The sequence below is a fragment of the Ziziphus jujuba genome, chromosome 1 (genome assembly GCF_031755915.1).
Source record: "Ziziphus jujuba cultivar Dongzao chromosome 1, ASM3175591v1".
NCBI lineage: Eukaryota > Viridiplantae > Streptophyta > Magnoliopsida > Rosales > Rhamnaceae > Ziziphus > Ziziphus jujuba.
In genome coordinates, this window is record NC_083379.1 from 11,523,012 (window position 1) to 11,541,047 (window position 18,036).

The 18,036-nt window shown below is 35.3% G+C and overlaps 2 protein-coding genes across 3 annotated transcripts; both read left to right on the top strand.

Annotated features, from left to right (window-relative positions):
* Nucleotides 1-922: 922 nt before the first annotated feature.
* On the top strand, nt 923-5,441 carry LOC107417617 (subtilisin-like protease SBT5.3). Its single transcript, XM_048462671.2, has 11 exons — nt 923-1,088; nt 1,328-1,437; nt 1,536-1,633; nt 1,846-2,013; nt 2,475-2,583; nt 2,820-3,378; nt 3,487-3,584; nt 3,687-3,932; nt 4,028-4,142; nt 4,248-4,461; nt 4,747-5,441. Exons 1-11 carry the CDS (start codon nt 1,002-1,004, stop codon nt 5,286-5,288), a joined length of 2,346 nt encoding a protein of 781 aa, XP_048318628.2. The 5' UTR covers nt 923-1,001; the 3' UTR covers nt 5,289-5,441.
* A 719-nt stretch (nt 5,442-6,160) lies between these two features.
* On the top strand, nt 6,161-11,604 carry LOC107404930 (subtilisin-like protease SBT5.4). Of its 2 annotated transcripts, XM_048462142.2 has the most exons (11): nt 6,161-6,318; nt 6,496-6,605; nt 6,702-6,799; nt 6,869-7,036; nt 7,610-7,715; nt 8,423-8,954; nt 9,256-9,353; nt 9,434-9,685; nt 9,787-9,901; nt 10,031-10,244; nt 10,349-11,604. In XM_048462142.2, the coding sequence occupies exons 1-11, from the start codon at nt 6,235-6,237 to the stop codon at nt 10,897-10,899; spliced, it is 2,328 nt and encodes a 775-aa protein (XP_048318099.2). In that variant the 5' UTR covers nt 6,161-6,234; the 3' UTR covers nt 10,900-11,604. The 2 variants fall into 2 exon arrangements, with proteins under 2 accessions (XP_048318099.2, XP_048317819.2); XM_048461862.2 differs by having other exon boundaries at nt 6,702-7,036.
* The last annotated feature ends 6,432 nt before the right edge of the window (nt 11,605-18,036 follow it).

Here is an 18,036-nt window from a genome sequence, read left to right on the forward strand (position 1 = left end):
GGAGAATATAGGTATAAAATATAAGAATAAAAGGAAAAATTGTTATAATGATTAAAAAAAGTATGGATAGATATATTTTATTATTTATTTTTAATTATAAATCGTATAAAATTAGCACCAATCAATTCTTTTTTATAAAAAAATTAGCATCAATCAAGTGTTCTGAGTTAGTAGTGTTGAAATTGGATACTTTAGTCATTGGACTTCGATTTTTTTTTTTTTTTTTGGAAACAATTTGATTAATGGACCACTGATCTGTCATATATCTTACCTCAATTAACAGAAACCTACCATAAAAGAGTTACTAATACATTAGCTGTAGGCTAAAGTTTCATCTTCAAAAACGTAACAAAAAAAAAAAGAGGTAATAATAGTTATTAAGTATCAAAGATTATGTTATTAAGATAAAATTTGAGTGATTGAATAAAACTAGCAATACTTACATGCATAGTTTAGTAATAAAACATTTTTTTTACGATGCAAAAAGGAACTATAAACACTCAATCCAATGTAAGTTTTTTTTTTTTTTTTTTGGGGGGGGGGGTGTGGGGGGGGGGGAATTTTATAATAATTTTTTAAAAATAAATATGTTGTGAAAAAATGATTTCAAATAAAACTTGAACTTTAGACCAAAAAAATAAAATAAAATAAAATTTGAACTTTATATGACTCAAAATTATATAGAACATTCCTTAAAAAAAAAAAAGTACAAGATAAGTCTTCTTGAATAAAAAATAATAATAATAATAATAATAAATGCAAGATAAATCTTCAACTATTGACAGGAGTAGTTTGCATAGAATACGCGTATATGCTAATTATGTTTCTAAAGTCGCTCTACATTCTATTAAAAGGTTTCCTTCAAAATGGAAAAAAATCGCAAATTCCAGTTATGAAAAAGAAACAAAAAATGCTTCCAAAAATAGGGGAGAAACATTAGTTTTAAAAACAGGGGAAAGCAGAGCCACTTCTGCACTTTCTCTTCACAAAGAAATTTTTAAATGGGAAACTCAGTTACTCCTCCATTTTTTCTATCAATTTTTCTTTTCTCTCTATGTTATTATACACCAATACAGGCCATTAAGAAGGCAAGCATAATTGTCTTTTTTTTTTTCTTTTTTTCTTTTCTTTTTCCTTTACTTGATCGTTTATAATGCAATTAGAATTTTAGGATTCTGACATGGGTGGTAAAAAATTTTAATGAAACATCATTATTTATTTATTTATTTTATTTAATTAAACATGATTATTGTAAGTATTATTTTGTTATGAATCTTATTATTGTATTTGCATTTATGGTGTTTGAAATTCTTCTTTGTTTTTTCAGTCTTACGTTGTGTACTTGGGATCACATTCTTATGGTCCAAACCCTTCTTCCTTTGAAGTTGAAAGTGTCACAATTTCACATTATGATTTACTAGGGTCATACTTGGGAAGGTAATATATATAATTCCATTTGAATAAATTTGGGTTTTTATTTATATGTATAATAAAGTGTTTTAACTTTAATTTTTGGTTTTAAATAATATGCGCAGCAGTGAAAAAGCACAAAGTGCAATCTTTTACTCGTATACTAGAAACATTAATGGTTTTGCCGCAATCCTAGAAGATGAAGAGGCCGCACAAATTGCAAGTCAGATTTTTTTTACATAATTTCTATATATGTTAGCTTTGATTTATAAATAATGCTCTGTTTTCCTCTGCTTTTTCTCTTCTCTGAAAATTGCTTTGTATGTTGATAAATGCTCATAGAACACCAAAACTTTGTGCTCTGTTTTCCTCCGCTTTTCTCTGTTTCTTCTCTTATCTGAAAATGGCTTCCATGTAAATATGTTGCTTTCACAGAGAATCCAAATGTTGTCTCGGTTTTCTTAAACAAAGGAAACAAACTGCATACAACGCATTCATGGGCATTTCTTGGGGTAGAGAAAGATGAAGGTGTAATTCCTTCAGACTCCATTTGGAAGAAGGCTCGGTTTGGTGAAGACACCATTATTGCAAACTTCGATACTGGTAATCAATCTTAATAATCTTTTAATAAACTTGTTATGTTGAATAATTTTTTTTAAAAAAAATTAATGTTTATTCAATTAGAGATATTAATGCATGTAATTAAATCCTAAAAAAAAAAAAGTCTGATTAATATATATTTTTGTGGTTTTTGTAAGTGGCTGTATTAATCATGATGAATTTTGGAAAATTGTAGGCAAAAAAAAAAAAAAAAAAAATTCATCATAACGCATATAACAAAAAAATATATTTATATTATTGCGATGGGACAAATTTATTTTATTACTGTATAATAGTTGAGAGTGTGGGGCCACTAAATAATATTTAATATTGACTATCCATATTATGCATGGTTGAATTGCCTTTCAACGACTTTATATTATATTGCCAATACCAAATATTTCCAATTATTGTCCATATCTAATATTGCATTTCCAAATATTTCCATATTGGGGTTGTGGTAGGTGTATGGCCGGAATCAAAAAGCTTCAACGATGAAGGCATGGGACCCATACCTTCAAAGTGGCGTGGAATCTGTCAGCATGATAATAAAGATGGTGTTCGCTGCAACAAGTTCGTTTTCTCTTTTCATTACCTCATTTTTTTCCTTCCAAATTTCATTTAATTTTGTGGAATTTTGTATTGCTTTTAATGTAAAAGTTTGTGCAAGTATTTTTGAAAAACAAGTATGCTGAACATTATTTATGAAAAATACTATAATCTATAGGCTTAGATTCCCTCTTCTTTGATATTTGCTTTGTCCCATTTTCTGAAATTAAATTTTCTATATATCTCACTTTTGTTCTCAGGAAATTGATAGGAGCAAGGTACTTCAACAGAGGTTATAGAGCATATCTAGAAACTACCAATGCCACAATCTCTCCAGCACTCAATGCCACATTTTTCTCTGCTCGTGACCATGATGGACATGGCTCACATACCCTCTCAACCGCAGGAGGCAGCTTTGCCCCTTGCGCAAGTTATCTCGGAAATGGCAATGGAACTGCAAAGGGTGGATCTCCAAAAGCCCGTCTGGCTATGTACAAAGTGTGTTGGCCACCGGTTGATGGAAATGAGTGCTTTGATGCAGACATTTTGGCTGCTTTTGATTCTGCAATCAGTGATGGAGTTGATGTGATTTCGTTATCTCTTGGTGCTGGCCCCGCTGAGTTTTTTGATGATGGGATTTCGATAGGGTCATTTCATGCTTTGAAAAAGAACATTGTTGCTGTAGCCTCGGCTGGAAATGATGGACCCACTAATGGGACTGTTTCGAATGTGTCACCTTGGCTTGTAACTGTTGGTGCTAGCACACTTGACCGCGGCTTCATTAGTTATGTTGCTCTTGGAAACAAGATTCACATTGAGGTAAAACATTATTGAGTAATGCTACAAGAACCAAATTGTTTACAAATGCACATTTGGTGTTTTAGTTTTTCAAGTGGATTGTTAATAATTGCACAATTTTATTGCCAGGGATCGAGTCTTGCGGCAGGAGGATTGCCATCGCAGAAGTTCTATCCGTTAATCGGTGCAGCAGATGCTAAACTTGCAAAGGCAAACGCTACAGCTGCGTGAGTGAAAAGCAAACTGTTTGAAATAGTATCATATGTGTCAACTTTAACAATAGAGCTTCATACTCTCTTAACCAAATTTTCTCTGTATCATTTTTCTAGCCTGCTCTGCAAATCCAGAACCCTTGATAGGAAAAAGGTGGAAGGGAAAATTTTGGTTTGTCGTCGAGGTGATAATGATAGACTTGAAAAGAGTTATGAGGCTTCTCTTGCTGGTGCTGTTGGAATGATTCTGGCAAATGATGAGTCAACTGCAAATGAGACCGTGCCTGATCCTCATTTCATTCCTTCTGCACATATCAGTTTCATTGATGGCCAACATGTCTTTGCATACATAAACTCTACCAAGTACTTATCTTGAATCATTTCATTTTAGTTTTCAAATCTTTTTAAGGTTAATTTTTTTTATCATGTAGCATAACATATTTACATGTTTTCTCAAGGAAACCTGTTGCATACATGACTCAATCAAAGACTGTATTTGGCTTAAAGCCATCTCCTTCTATGGCTTCGTTCTCATCAAGGGGTCCCAATACCATTGAGGAATCAATTCTCAAGGTCTGGTTAATAATTCAATCCTTAGCTTCTCAACTTTATTTTGTCTATCCTTTTTTTCGATTTGAAATGTTTGCTATGTGTGACTTCTGGTTATTTGTATCTCAGCCTGATATCATAGCACCAGGAGTGAACATAATCGCTGCTTACTCTGAAGATGTTGCACCAAGTACAGAATTATTTGATAAGCGCCGTGTTCCTTACATAACACTTTCTGGCACTTCAATGGCATGCCCTCATGTTTCTGGGCTTGTTGGTCTTTTGAAAACTCTTTACCCAGATTGGAGTCCAGCTGCCATTAAATCTGCCATCATGACTACAGGTATATATATTAACTTCCTACGTGTATAAATAAAAAAGAAATAACAGCAACTCTTTACACTTTGTTTGGTAGAGAGGAAAAGTGGAAGGAAATGAGAGGGAATGGAGGAATTAGTGGAAATTCCATCACTATCCACTAATAAGCGAATTTTAGTGGAGGCGTGTTGACTTCGTACAATGTTTCCTTTATGTCATACAAAATTAACAAAACAAAAAGATTAAACCTTTTGTTTTCCTTCCTAATATGGTTAAAATTACAATGCATACTTTCTATTTCATTTTGCAGCAAGAAGGAGAGATAATAGCAAGAAACCAATACTGGATTCAACCATGTTGAAAGCAACACCTTTTGCTTACGGCGCAGGACACATTCAACCAAACCAAGCAGTGGACCCGGGACTTGTTTATGATTTAACCACCGATGATTACTTGAACTTCTTATGCGGCCATGGATACAATGAAACTCAGATTAAAGTATTCTCAGATAAACCATACAAATGCCCCAAATCATTCAGTCTGACTAACTTCAACTACCCTTCAATTGTGGTTCCAAATCTCACTAAGAAATCAGTGGTTGTCACTAGAACAGTCAAGAATGTTGGTACTCCAGGTACATACAAAGCAAATGTAAAGGCACCGGCTGGAGTTTCTGTTGTTATTGAGCCTGAAAGTTTGACATTCAAGAAAATTGGTGAGGAACAGAAATTCAAGGTTGTTCTGAAGTCTAGGTTTAATAGTGGCCCTGAAGACTATGAATTTGGAGAGCTGAGATGGTCAGATGGCAAGCATACCGTTCGAAGTCCTATTGCGGCCAAGCACTCCAAGTAAATAGTAGCAGCTTAATTTGTTTATTCTTGGGCTAGAGAGAGCATTTGATTGTCTAAGAAGAAATTACATATAGAGATTGTAACAGTTTCTTTCCTACACATTATTTGTACTTTTCTATCACTCTCGGAAAAATGATATTCTGATGTAACAAGAAATTCTACTGGAAATAAAAAGTTAAAAAATGGATAAAAAGGAAGTTATGTTCATTCTGTCTTGCCAGCCCATGTTTCTACTTATACAAATATATATATATATACACACACACACATATATATATATATATATATATATATATATGAGCACCTAACACGTATCCTTATTGGATACAAGGCTGAATTCATTCACTTGCATATCCTTACGTACTCACCAAGTGATGAGTACCTTCCCTCACCATATCATTCCTATATATATTTATATATATAAATCTACTAATATTTGAGAAAGATTATTACTAACTAATTATGATTTATACATGTCACTGGGTTTTATTTATTTATTATAATTGGTAAGTATTTTGAAGATCCAAATCTTGATCAATTTTTGGAGTTTGGTTGTTGATTTACATATTTGCCTCCCAAATCATGCTTACGTTAAATGGCAAGAAAATGACATGTAGAGTTTCGTTTTTATCTGTTAATATATTTTAGTTAGAAAACTAAAATGACATGGCCATTATGTCATTTTCTTCTTCCTCCTTTTTCTGGGGTTTACAAAAATCTGGAAATAATATGATATTTATATGTATATTTTATTAAAATGCAAGGTGGGGTGCATTCTGGAAGATGCCCTGAACACTAACCAACAGTATTTCATAGAATCTATTGGCAAAGAAACATACAAATGTCCAACCACCATTGCAGGATATGAAATATCTCTTCCACTAAATGGGAGTTTTTTTTTTTTTTTTTTTTTTTGCAGCATAATCAATTAATTCAAAGTCAACTCGATGGATTTCTCTGTCCTTCCTTCCTTGCTTCTCTCACTTCTGCTTTTCTCTCTGTTGCAGACGTCCACACTTTGCATCAGGAAGGCAAGCATTTTTTTGCTTTCTATGTTTTTCTTTAGCTACAATGATGGATTTTTTGTATGGTTTTTTCTTTACGTTCCAATATTTATCCATTCTATTTTTAAAAATAAGAATAAAAATACATTCTTGTTGATATAAATTTATGTGTCCCAATGAACTAAAGTTTCTTCATGGCTGCAGCCATATATCGTTTACTTAGGAGCACATTCTCATGGTTCAGACCCTTCAGCAATGGATCTCCAACAAGTTCGATATTCTCATTATGATTTTCTGAGTTCTTTCCTAGGGAGGTATATTTTGAAATCTGGTCCTTTTTTCAATGCAAACTTTTTAAGTTTCATATTTGTTTTGTTTCTTTCATAATGTGTTTTTAATTTTCATAACAGCGATGAGAAGGCCAAAGATGTGATGTTTTACTCATATTCTAGACATATCAATGGCTTTGCTGCGGTTCTTGAAGAGAATGAAGCAGCACAGATTGCTAGTAATTTTCAAAATAGTTCAATTTTTGGCTGTTTCAAGTCTCTAAATGGTTTCTTTCTTATCCATGCAGAGCATCCAAGTGTTTTATCAGTATTTCAAGACAAGGGAATAAACCTGCAAACTACACGGTCATGGAACTTTCTCGGATTAGAGGGAGAAGACGGATCAGTTCCTTCGAACTCCATTTGGAAGAAGGCAAGGTTTGGCGAACATACAATCATTGGAAACATAGACACTGGTAAATTCTCTGTTTGAGTTTGTTTTGAACCAATGTTTTTCTAAAGGGAATAAAATTTGGAGCATAATAAAAATCAAACACTTTTGTCTTTTCATTTCAGATTTTTTTTTATTTTTCTTTTTTTATATATTCGATTGCTCTTTCAGAAATGCAAAGCATACTGCAAGTATGCCCAGATTTCTTTTGATAATCTGCTCTAGAAAACATGGCATGCTTGTCTTATTTTACTCAAACACCAATATTAATGTAGCTGTAATTGGAGAAACAAATGCTACAAAACAATGAAAAATTGTTGGATCATTATAATTATTATTATGAACAAGTTCAACACTAGCATTAATTGTGTTGTTCTTTGTTCATTGCTGGTATAAGTTTAATTCAGTTTTTATTTTTGATTGAAAAAAACAATTATGGTAGGGCCAATGTAACAAAATAAAGCATGAAAACCTAAATGTGCTTTTGCTTTCTTTCTTCTATCACTGATTAATATCCATCACTCTTCCATTTTTATCCTGTTGCTGTCATGTGTTTCATACTCTAATGAACTTGAATTTTCTGATGGGTTTGTGATAGGCGTTTGGCCTGAATCAAAAAGCTTTAGTGATAAAGGAATGGGACCCATTCCTTCAAAGTGGCGTGGAATGTGTCAGCAGGACACCAAAGGAGTTAGTTGCAACAGGTCCTGTCTCTGTATTTTGCTGCTGTAAAAAATTTGACTTGTAGCTAACTTCGAAACAAAACAAAACCATTATACATTTTTCTTTTGCTAAATAACATTTTCTGATTTTCCCAGCAAGTTGGCAAACAAAAAAAATAAAAATAAAAAAAGAAACAAAAACAAAAAAATAAAATAAAATCTGTCAGATTGCTTGTCATTTAGCCAAGTTTCATTGTTTTTCAATGCTTCTGTATAAGAAAAAGTAGCTGAGAGAGTGACATTTTTACTGAGCAACTTCACTTTTATGTATGAGCCTTGATATGATCAGTAGCACGGGAAAGATTATATGAATTGTAAATTGATTCACTGCAAAGCACGATTTGCTTTCTTTTCGGTAAATTATTCAGAGAAAAAGTGAGTGAATAAATAAATAAATACAAAGAAAGATGCCTCCACTAAGAATGCTCTTTGAATTATTGAACATGCAAAGGTCAATCTCTGCCCCTTTTTTTTTTTTTTTTTTTTTTTTCTCCTTCGGCTAAGAGGTTATGTCTTCCATTTCCTAGATGTCTTTGTTTGGGACCTGAATTCTCCACTATGGATATCTAAACATGTGAACCATAGCTAACTTGGTTAATGTGAAAACAAATGGCTTAACCTGCATAGCTAAGCTCCTGTTATTTTTTCCTAAGTGGTGAAATTTTTTTCCATATTGTGGTTGATTGCAGGAAGTTGATTGGAGCAAGGTACTTTAATAAAGCTTATGCTGTATATGCTGGTCCTCTGAACTCCTCCTTTTTCACCTCACGAGACTACGATGGCCATGGTTCTCACGCCCTATCCACGGCTGGTGGTAGCTTTGTTCCAGCAGTAAGTGTTTTTGGTAATGGAAATGGAACTACCAAGGGTGGATCACCAAAAGCTCATGTTGCAGCTTATAAGGTTTGCTGGCCACCAATTGGTAGAGTTCAGTGCTTTGAAGCAGATGTCCTTGCTGCTTTTGATGCTGCAATAAGCGATGGTGTCGATGTTATTTCAGTATCTCTAGGAGGTGCTTCCAATGAGTTTTTCGAAAGCTCCATCTCCATAGGATCCTTCCATGCAGTTCAAAAAGGCATTATTGTTGTTAGCGCTGGTGGAAACTCAGGACCTGACCCAGGATCCATATTGAACGTATCACCGTGGATGCTAACAGTGGGTGCCAGCACAATTGATAGGGAGTTCACAAGCTATGTCACTCTTGGCAAGAAACAGCTCAGGGTATTGTTTCCATACCAAACCTTTTATTATCTTCTACCAATATTAAAACACCTAGTTTTGAGGAAAAGTAGGACACAGCCTTGACAGCTAGAATCTGGCTTGGTTGCCAATACTTACAACGCTTTGTTTCACACCTTATTCTGAACCTGGACTTTAGATTATCCAGTTAATTCTACCTTGTTTCCTATATGATTAAAAAACTCATTTAGGCTTCCACATCAGAAATTAACATTTCCTACGAAACAAATATACAATAAACACAACAACCGAAGATCACTCATTATTCTATTTCTATTATCAGGGAGAAAGCATGTCAGATAGAGGTTTGCCATCTGAGAAGTTCTATCCACTGATCAATGCTGTAGATGCCAAAGCTTTCAATGTGTCAGCTAGAAAAGCGTAAGTATATGCTCTCCAATCCATCAAAAAATAAAGCAAACATACTTGGTGTTTAATGTTGGTTCCTTGAATTCATGCAGTCAGATATGCGAAGCTGGAACACTTGATCCCAAGAAGGTGGAAGGAAAGATCCTGGTCTGCCTTCGAGAATATGATGATAGTGGAAGAACTAGGAAAGGCGAGCAGGCTGCTCTTGCAGGTGCCGTGGGGATGATACTGGTTAATGATGAGCTTAGCGGAAATGATGTTGTAGCTGATCCTCATGTTCTTCCTGTTTCACATATCAACTTTACAGATGGCAAATATGTCTTTGATTACATAAAAACTACAAAGCAAGGCTCTTACCCCTTCACTTACAATGTTGTTTGACTGGTTTTATTTCATAACAAATGATCTAAACAAACTCATTCATGTCTTCCTATATATCTAACAGGGCTCCTATGGCTTACATGAGTAGAGCAAAAACAGAATTGCAGATAAAGTCATCTCCATATGTGGCTTCATTCTCATCTAGGGGGCCTAATCTGCTTGAGCAAGCAATCCTCAAGGTCATTAAAGCAGTTTTATTTCCGAATTTTATCTTCTTTTCCCATTCAAGAATTCAATAATGTTCAACAGCAAGTTAAAAGCAGTTTCTTTTGTACGCATAATTAATGAAATTTCACTATGAATCCCAGCCTGACGTCATTGCACCAGGGGTGAGCATAATTGCAGCTTACACTGAAGCAACTGGGCCGACTAATCTAATACTTGATAAGCGCCGTGTTTCTTACAATGTGCAATCTGGCACATCTATGTCATGCCCTCATGCTTCTGGAATTGTGGGACTTCTCAAGACACTCCACCCAGATTGGAGTCCAGCAGCTATTAAATCTGCAATCATGACCACAGGTTATAAAAACACCCTCAGTTTAGTTTCATCGATCATAATCTTTCTTCCAACTGAGGTCAAACTTGAAACACACTCAATTTCTATCTATGTTTTCTATATGCAGCTACAACACTAGATAATGAAAAGGAACCAATACTGGATTCATCCCATCTCAAAGCAACACCGTTTGATTATGGTTCAGGACATGTTCAACCAAACCATGCAACTGATCCAGGACTAGTTTATGACCTGGCTATCAATGACTACTTGAACTTCTTATGTGCCCGTGGCTACAATGAATCAATAATCAAACTATTCTCCAATACAGCTTATAAATGTCCCAAATCATTCAGTTTATTAGATTTCAACTACCCTTCAATTGCAGTTCCTAATCTCAATCAAGAGTCAATTACCATTAAAAGGAAGGTAACAAATGTTGGTCCCCCAGGCACATACAATGCATCGGTAAAGGAACCAGAAGGAGTGTTGGTTTTGGTTAAGCCCAGGAGCTTGAATTTCAAGAGAACTGGAGAAGTTAAGAAGTTTAAGATCATTTTCAAACCTAAGATTAAGGGTGAACCTAAAGACTATGCATTTGGAGAGCTTATTTGGTCAAACAACAAGCAGTATGTCAGGAGTCCTCTTGTAGTGAAGCATTACAAGATTAATATGTAGTGGATTGATGAAGTTGTTCTTCATTTATCCATTCAATTTAGCAAAATAAAATTTGTGACTTGCCTTTTTCGGAGAAATGATTGATTGATGAAATGGCAATGTTAGTTAGCCAAAACTATTCAGTCATATGCTGCTTTACAGTTTATTTTCTACTCAAAAACATTGATTAATCTAGCAGAAACCAAATGAAAATAGTCGTATAATTGGCAAAAACAGAAAATAATACCCAGAAATATCATTTGGGTCACCTAGGTCATCATCTTGCGGAAGCAACTGTACAAGGATCAAACGCCTTGACTTTGTGACCACTATTGAATTTCTTGATACTTTTCTTCACTTTGATTATCTTTGTCCCAGTGGTATTGAAAAGTCTTAGAAATCGAACGATCAAAGAAACACACACACACACACACACACACACACACACACACACACACACACACACACACACATATATATATATATATATATATATATAACTGAAATATGCATGATCCTAATGGAAATTTTTAGCTCCTTTACACTCAGATTAGCCCCTAAAACTGTGGAAAATCTACAAAGCTCCCGAATTATCGTACTCCCCACTCACAAAATAACAAAACCTTATAAGTGGGAAGTGCGGTACTCCCGGAATATTGAAATCTTGCTTACCAAACTATATTTAAGGGCAATATATCAAAAGAGCTACAAAATAAAAATAAAAATTATTAAAAAAAGAAATAGAGCTCCTAGCAAGACAAGGTTAGCGATAAATAAAACCTGTAACAAAGAAAACATCATAGGATAGGAGAGATTAGGCTGTTATTGTTTTTGTGGATGATTGGTAGCTGCTACAAATTGGCCAAAATAAACAGAGAAGCTTAGGAGAGGGAGGAATAATGGGAGATCTATGGCATGGGTGGAGTAGGGAAAATATAACCTTTACTTCTTCTTTTTTTCACTTGTACAACAAGTAAACAATCAAGCAAACATATTTTCCCTGCTCTCCCATACCATAAACCTCCCAAAATCCTGAACTCCCTCTCCATATTCTCCTTAAACTAGAGGCGGCCGTGGACTCCTCGCCACTCCATAGCTTATGCTTATATAGTGCTGCCAACCCATTTTTCAGCCATTGGATTAAGGACCCAGATAATGATCTGGTCGTCCATTTCTTTGGTAGGTTGAGAGTTGGAGACCTCTTATCATCAATTGGACCAAAAACGAATCTGAGCTGCATAGAAGAGTGAATCTGACTCTTTGACTTTATGTAAGTTTTCTTTTAAAAAATAAAATAAAATAAATAGGGGAATTTGGCCAAATGTTCTTCTTTCATGGCCTCTGATGAAATATTCCTTTTTTCTTTTTTTTTAGTTTCTTTTATCTGCTTTCTGCTTTCTATTTTATCTCCAATGGAAATAAAAAATTATTTTATTTTTTTATTTTTATTCTTTCAGTCCAAAAAATCCATTTTGTTTAGTTTCTACACTCGATTTTTCTATTTTTCTTCATTCTCTATAAAATCCACACACAATCTTATTAAGGAAAAAAAAAAATCCATGCTCTATCTCCCTGCATCTCTTACCTCTTCTTTTGCAAACATATGAAAGAAATAAGGAAAAATTGTGTTTGAGGTCAGGATATGTGTATTTTGATTTTTTTTTTTTTTTTTATAGCTTGGGCTTTTGTTTGATTGGTGAAAGGCGAAGACAATGATTGGAATAGAGGAAACTAGTCGAAATCAAGTAGTAGTAGTAGGTTATACAATTTAGTGGGGTGATTAAATATTATGAGTATGCTTTAGGGTCGGTTTCTGTATTGCTTTAAGGTAAAAAACACTTCACAAGTATTTGTTGAATTTTCTGATTTCAACAGAATATTAAAGGAAATTGAAAAAAAAGAAAACCCAAAAAAACAAAATTGAAGAATAAGTAGAAAGCAGTTATGGTTAAAATCTGCTTCAAATGTTGAATCATTTGTTTTCTTGTTTATATGACACTCACCATCCTGCTAGATATCATAATTTAATTACATAACTTCATTTTGATTTTATGTTGGTTTCTAGTTTATGGTTATGAAGGTGAGCGGTAGTTTTGCAGAGGAGCTTCACTTGGAAATTTTGCAGCATCAAATAGAAAGTGATCTTATGCCAAGTGCCCGATATGACCAAAGTGATTCTTATGGTATCCTTTTAGTTATATGTTCTATGGCGAATTATATAAGTTAACTTCTTCTTTTTTTGTTTACAAATAGTTAATATTTAAAAAAGATGTTATATGTAACACCCCGTCCCAAACCACATTGGAATTCGTGCACGTTGACCGAGGTTGACTGTTGACCAAGTGGGTCAAAAGTTGACTTTTTGTTCCAGTTAAAATTTCTAGTTGACCAGGGTACCGTGGCGAAGTGCATGATGCCCCGAGTTCGTAGACTAGTAGCACGTCGAAAACGGAGCTACGGTTTGAAAGTTATGGGCAAAACAAGTCGTCGTGCAAACTGTGCAAAAGGTGCTGGGAGTTGACTTTTTATCGTTGTATAATTTTACTTTGATTTTTGTATGGTTTTAAAGTACTCGTCGATACGAGTTCATAGACTAGCGGCACGCTTAAATTGGACATCTGGTTAAAAAGTTATAAACGTGTGAAATTTGCCAGATATTGTAATATTTTATTATGTCTGACTTAAGTGCACAGTAACGCCACGTGTCGACACCTGATTGGTCCACGTGGGTGAACAGTGTCACCCACGGTGGCTTTTATTTGGCAAAAACGACAGGGAGGAGAGAGAGAGAAAGAGAGGGAGAGAGAGAAACGACCGGCCGCCGGAATCGTCACATTTTCCGATCGATCCTTGCTACACGTGCCGGCCAAACGGGAGCGCCTCCCCATTTCCGGCCAAATCCCAAAATCTCACGATCGCCGGTCGCCTGACGCGCCCAGATCGAGCCGGCGAAGCTCGACGGTGATTTTCCCCTCCACTGCCGGCCACCGCCGTTTGACCCCTTTCTGGCCATTTTCAGGTCACACGCGCCAGCCACCCCTCACCACCTCCTCATTTCCGGCCAGTCCAACAAATTTCACGGCCACCGGACCTCCGACGAGCTGGGATCGGAGCATTTTTCGGTGAGGCGCCGAAAACCTTCAAACCCCGATTTCTTCGCCGTCCGGCCTCCATTTGCCTCACCGCCGGTCCCGTTGGAACCCTCTCCCCTTGATCTACAAAACCTCCAAAAATCTCAGCCATCGGCCATCGTACGCGCCGCCGCCACCGGCGGTCGCCGGTGACCGCGGCGGCTCGCCGGAAATCACTGTTCCAGGGAGTATCCAATTGCACCGCCGATCCCTCTCCACTGATTCCGACCCCCTGAATCCAAATCCAGGGTCCTTTTCCGCCAATTCGCGACAGATTGAGAGAATCGAAGAGTTGAATCCCGAAAGCTTTCCAGCGAGATTCCGGCCATCACCAGTCCGATCTCCGGGAAGTAAGACCGGATTTGTAATCCTCGTCGCTCAAGCTTCGATTCGGTATATTACTCGTCAACTTTGGTTAACGTTTGTGTTTAACCCCCCGGGTACCGGGTATTATTTACCCGAATAAAATATTATTTTATTTGACTGTGTAAAATTGTTAATTTAGGAGCACGTGTGAATTGTGGAATCGATCCTATGGTGGATCGTGGTCTAATTGCGTGCTCCAGGTGAGTGACCCACCTTCAAATTAATTTCGGGAATTAAATTTGTGAATATTTTGTGTGAATTGAATATTTGAAATTGATATTCTATGTGTCAAATATTTAATTGATTTATTGTGGAAATTATTGGTGAATTTATTTTGATTAAAGAAAATATGCATTATATAAATTTATGCCATGTGAAAATTATTTTATGGTATTGAGAATTGTGGAATTCAATTATATATGAAATTCTTGTGGTTTTAACATTATTTTGGGCATGATTTGATTTTCAAATATTTCAAGGAAAATATTTGTTTATGTTGGTGACTTCAATTTTTATAAGTATGCCCCTGGAATATTATGTGATTTAATTTATTATATTTCAAAAATATTTATGCTATTGGAAAAATTTGAATATTTAAATTGGTGGATTTGAGAGCTGGTGGATTTGAAAATTATAGAATTTATGCGATGAATTTATGACGATGATTATAAAGGAATTGTGAAAAAATTACGGGTTTAATTGGATGGGATAAACCCGGTATATTTATGGAAAATTTGAAATTTTGAGATGTATTGATTTATGATTTTTAGATGCGCCATACACGTACTGATGTTCTGTTTATATGTGATATGGTTAGTGTGCACACGGATGTGATTAGCGCGGGGGTGGGTGTGAGTAGCGCGCAGGGGATTTTATGGGGTTGTCCTGTGTTTGCCATCGGATGAGGGTAGGCCGCCCCTCCATGGCCGGGACACCTGTTTGCAGCGGCGCGGTGGAACGCCACGCCACCGTATGCCGGTTTCTCTCTATAACCTCCTGTCTGGCGGTACCTTGGGACGCTGGGTACTGTTGGCCCCACTGGTATATAGTGGGTGCATCAAGTGATTTTCAGAATTGGGATTTTAAAATAAATATTTTGAAATTGTATTAGAATTAAGAATATAATTAATACTGTTTTTGGTATTCATTTGAATGGAGATTTTAAAATTGGTTTAATTTTCCCTTTACATAATTATTCAATAAATTAATTTCCTTTAAATTATAAATTTTGGATGCTTGACTTATTATATTTTATTTGATATTCATTTGAATGAATTGATGTCGTGGTTTTCGGGGAATACGAGTAAAGGGTTTTGTGAAAATGTTTTAAAAGGGGAACTTTTCCAACCGAGAGAATTGTAAGGGTTTTGAGAGAAAATATTATTTTCAATTAATTATTATGTATCTACCTAATTATCGTGGTATTATAATTGTACAGTAGATAGGGTCACTCACTGAGATGATTAACATCTCATATTTTTAAATTCCGTTCCTCTAGGTACCAGGTTTGTCGGTATTCATCCGGAGCGGACTTGATCTTCATCGCTGTCTTAGTTCGAGAAGTACCATGTTCTTCATTTATTGAAATTGTAATATTTCTTTCATCCATGTTGTATTCTATGCTTAGTAGTACTTCATGAAGCTTTGTATACTGTCTCGGACATTTATGTATTATTTATGCACTGAGTTACTGTTATTCTTTTGGAGTGCTGTAAATTTATGGAATCAACTTGTAGTATTGTGGGAGGAATAAGGGGATGAATATAGAAGTGTGTTTTCAGTGCAGGAAATTGTGGTAAGTCCAACCCTTAGGGGAGGTTCTGCCGGATTTTCCATTGGAGGGTCCGGTAAGGTTTCTCTGGGATCAGGGCTTGTCTAGGGTTTTGGTGAGAAATTTTGGACGGGTCCTGACATTATACCTGCTATATGGACCATGAAGTATACTATCTATGTTGTTTAGTTTGCCTTAATTTCTTTCTGTTTAATTTTCAGCCAAGGTTGGAATTTCTTAGGCTTGGCTGGTGGAACATTATTAATTTTCAAGTTGATTACAAATATGTAGTTGGGGGTAGCATAGGTGAACTGTATTATACTTACTCCTATTTTATGAATTTGAGGTTGGTTGCGAAGATGTGGTATTAGTTTGCTTGTGGTTTTGTATTATAGGCTAATGGCACTCAAGACTTCCATGATAAATTGATATTTACAGATTGAGAAACCCATACTATTGGTTACAATTCCAAAAATGTGCTTGAAAATGCCTTAGGTCAGGTGCATATCGTTATCCTTGTGCACTTGATTATGAGGTTGATGTAGTGTCCTTCCTTAACATATGGAAGTTGTGGGTTTTTTTTTTTTTTTTTTTGTCTAGAAGTAATAATCACTGCCCCCACACCTTTTCTGTGAATTTCATGTAACAATTGGTGTACTACTAGAGTGGATATCATGATGGTCTCATATCAAGAGAAGAAGCTGTAGCACAAGAGGGATTTAATATTGGCTTTAAGGAATCAGTCGTTGTTGGATACAAATGGGGTCTAGTTAGAGGTGATACCAGGTAAAAGAAAACAAAAGAGGAAAAGAATTTGAATGCTCTGTTGCTTATAGAGTTTTTAATGAAATTGCTATAAGCATATGATTAAAAAGGAATTTAAATGCTCTGTTGCTCATAGAGTTTTTAATGAAGTTGCTATAAACATGTGATTAACTTCTTTTCTCTGCTACTTTTGTTTTCCTGTTTTGTCCAATCTGCATCCCTATGAACTGCCTTCACTTTAGTTCCTGAGGACTAGAAAGAGAGCATTTAAATTCTCAATATGGTAACCAAACTCTCAAAGACATGAATTGTATGGTTGCTTTTCATAAGGGTTTGACAACATGGGCTAAGTGGGCGGATTCTACTATAAATCATAGTAAAACCAAGGCATCTTCCAAGGAATTTCTCTTACCCACTACCATTAAGTTTACTTCTTTCCCATCACCAATTTTTTTTTTTGAAAACCAAAAATTAATTTCATGAATTTCTCTAATGCTTTTTTTTCTTTCTTTCTTTTGTTTCCTTTTCATATTTAGTGGCAAGGGATTGGAATGAGCTAGGAGTGACAAACTGTGGAAATGAGACAAAACTCCTAAGTGGATCAGTTATCGAGGTGGATTGCCCAAGGCATTATATGTGGTGAAAGATGTATTAACTGAAATGAGAAAACATGTTCCTAAGGAGAAAAAATCCTAAAAGTTCTGAAAAAATTCTCAAATTGGCACAAAAATTTAATTACCGCAGGGCTTTTGGTAATTACCGATGAAACCTACGGTAATCAATTTATAGCTGTTGGAAAAATTACCCTCGATAATCCACTTTCTTTGTAATTTTCTCACTTTTTCCAAATCTTTTGTGAATTTTTTTGTCAGAATCATTAATAAAGTTATATTTAGCATGTTCTTGGTAGAAACACACATTATCGAAGGTTGTCGGATTGAATTGTGATGATTTGCTTTGAAAAAATTGAACAAATATAAATTGAGGCCACCGATATAATATTCTTGCCATACCATTATTTTCTTGTTGACAACAAACCATCAAATATACCATATATGTAAAAGGCTAAAATATAAATATAAATATTTGGACAAACATATGTATATATGGTATAAATATAAATAC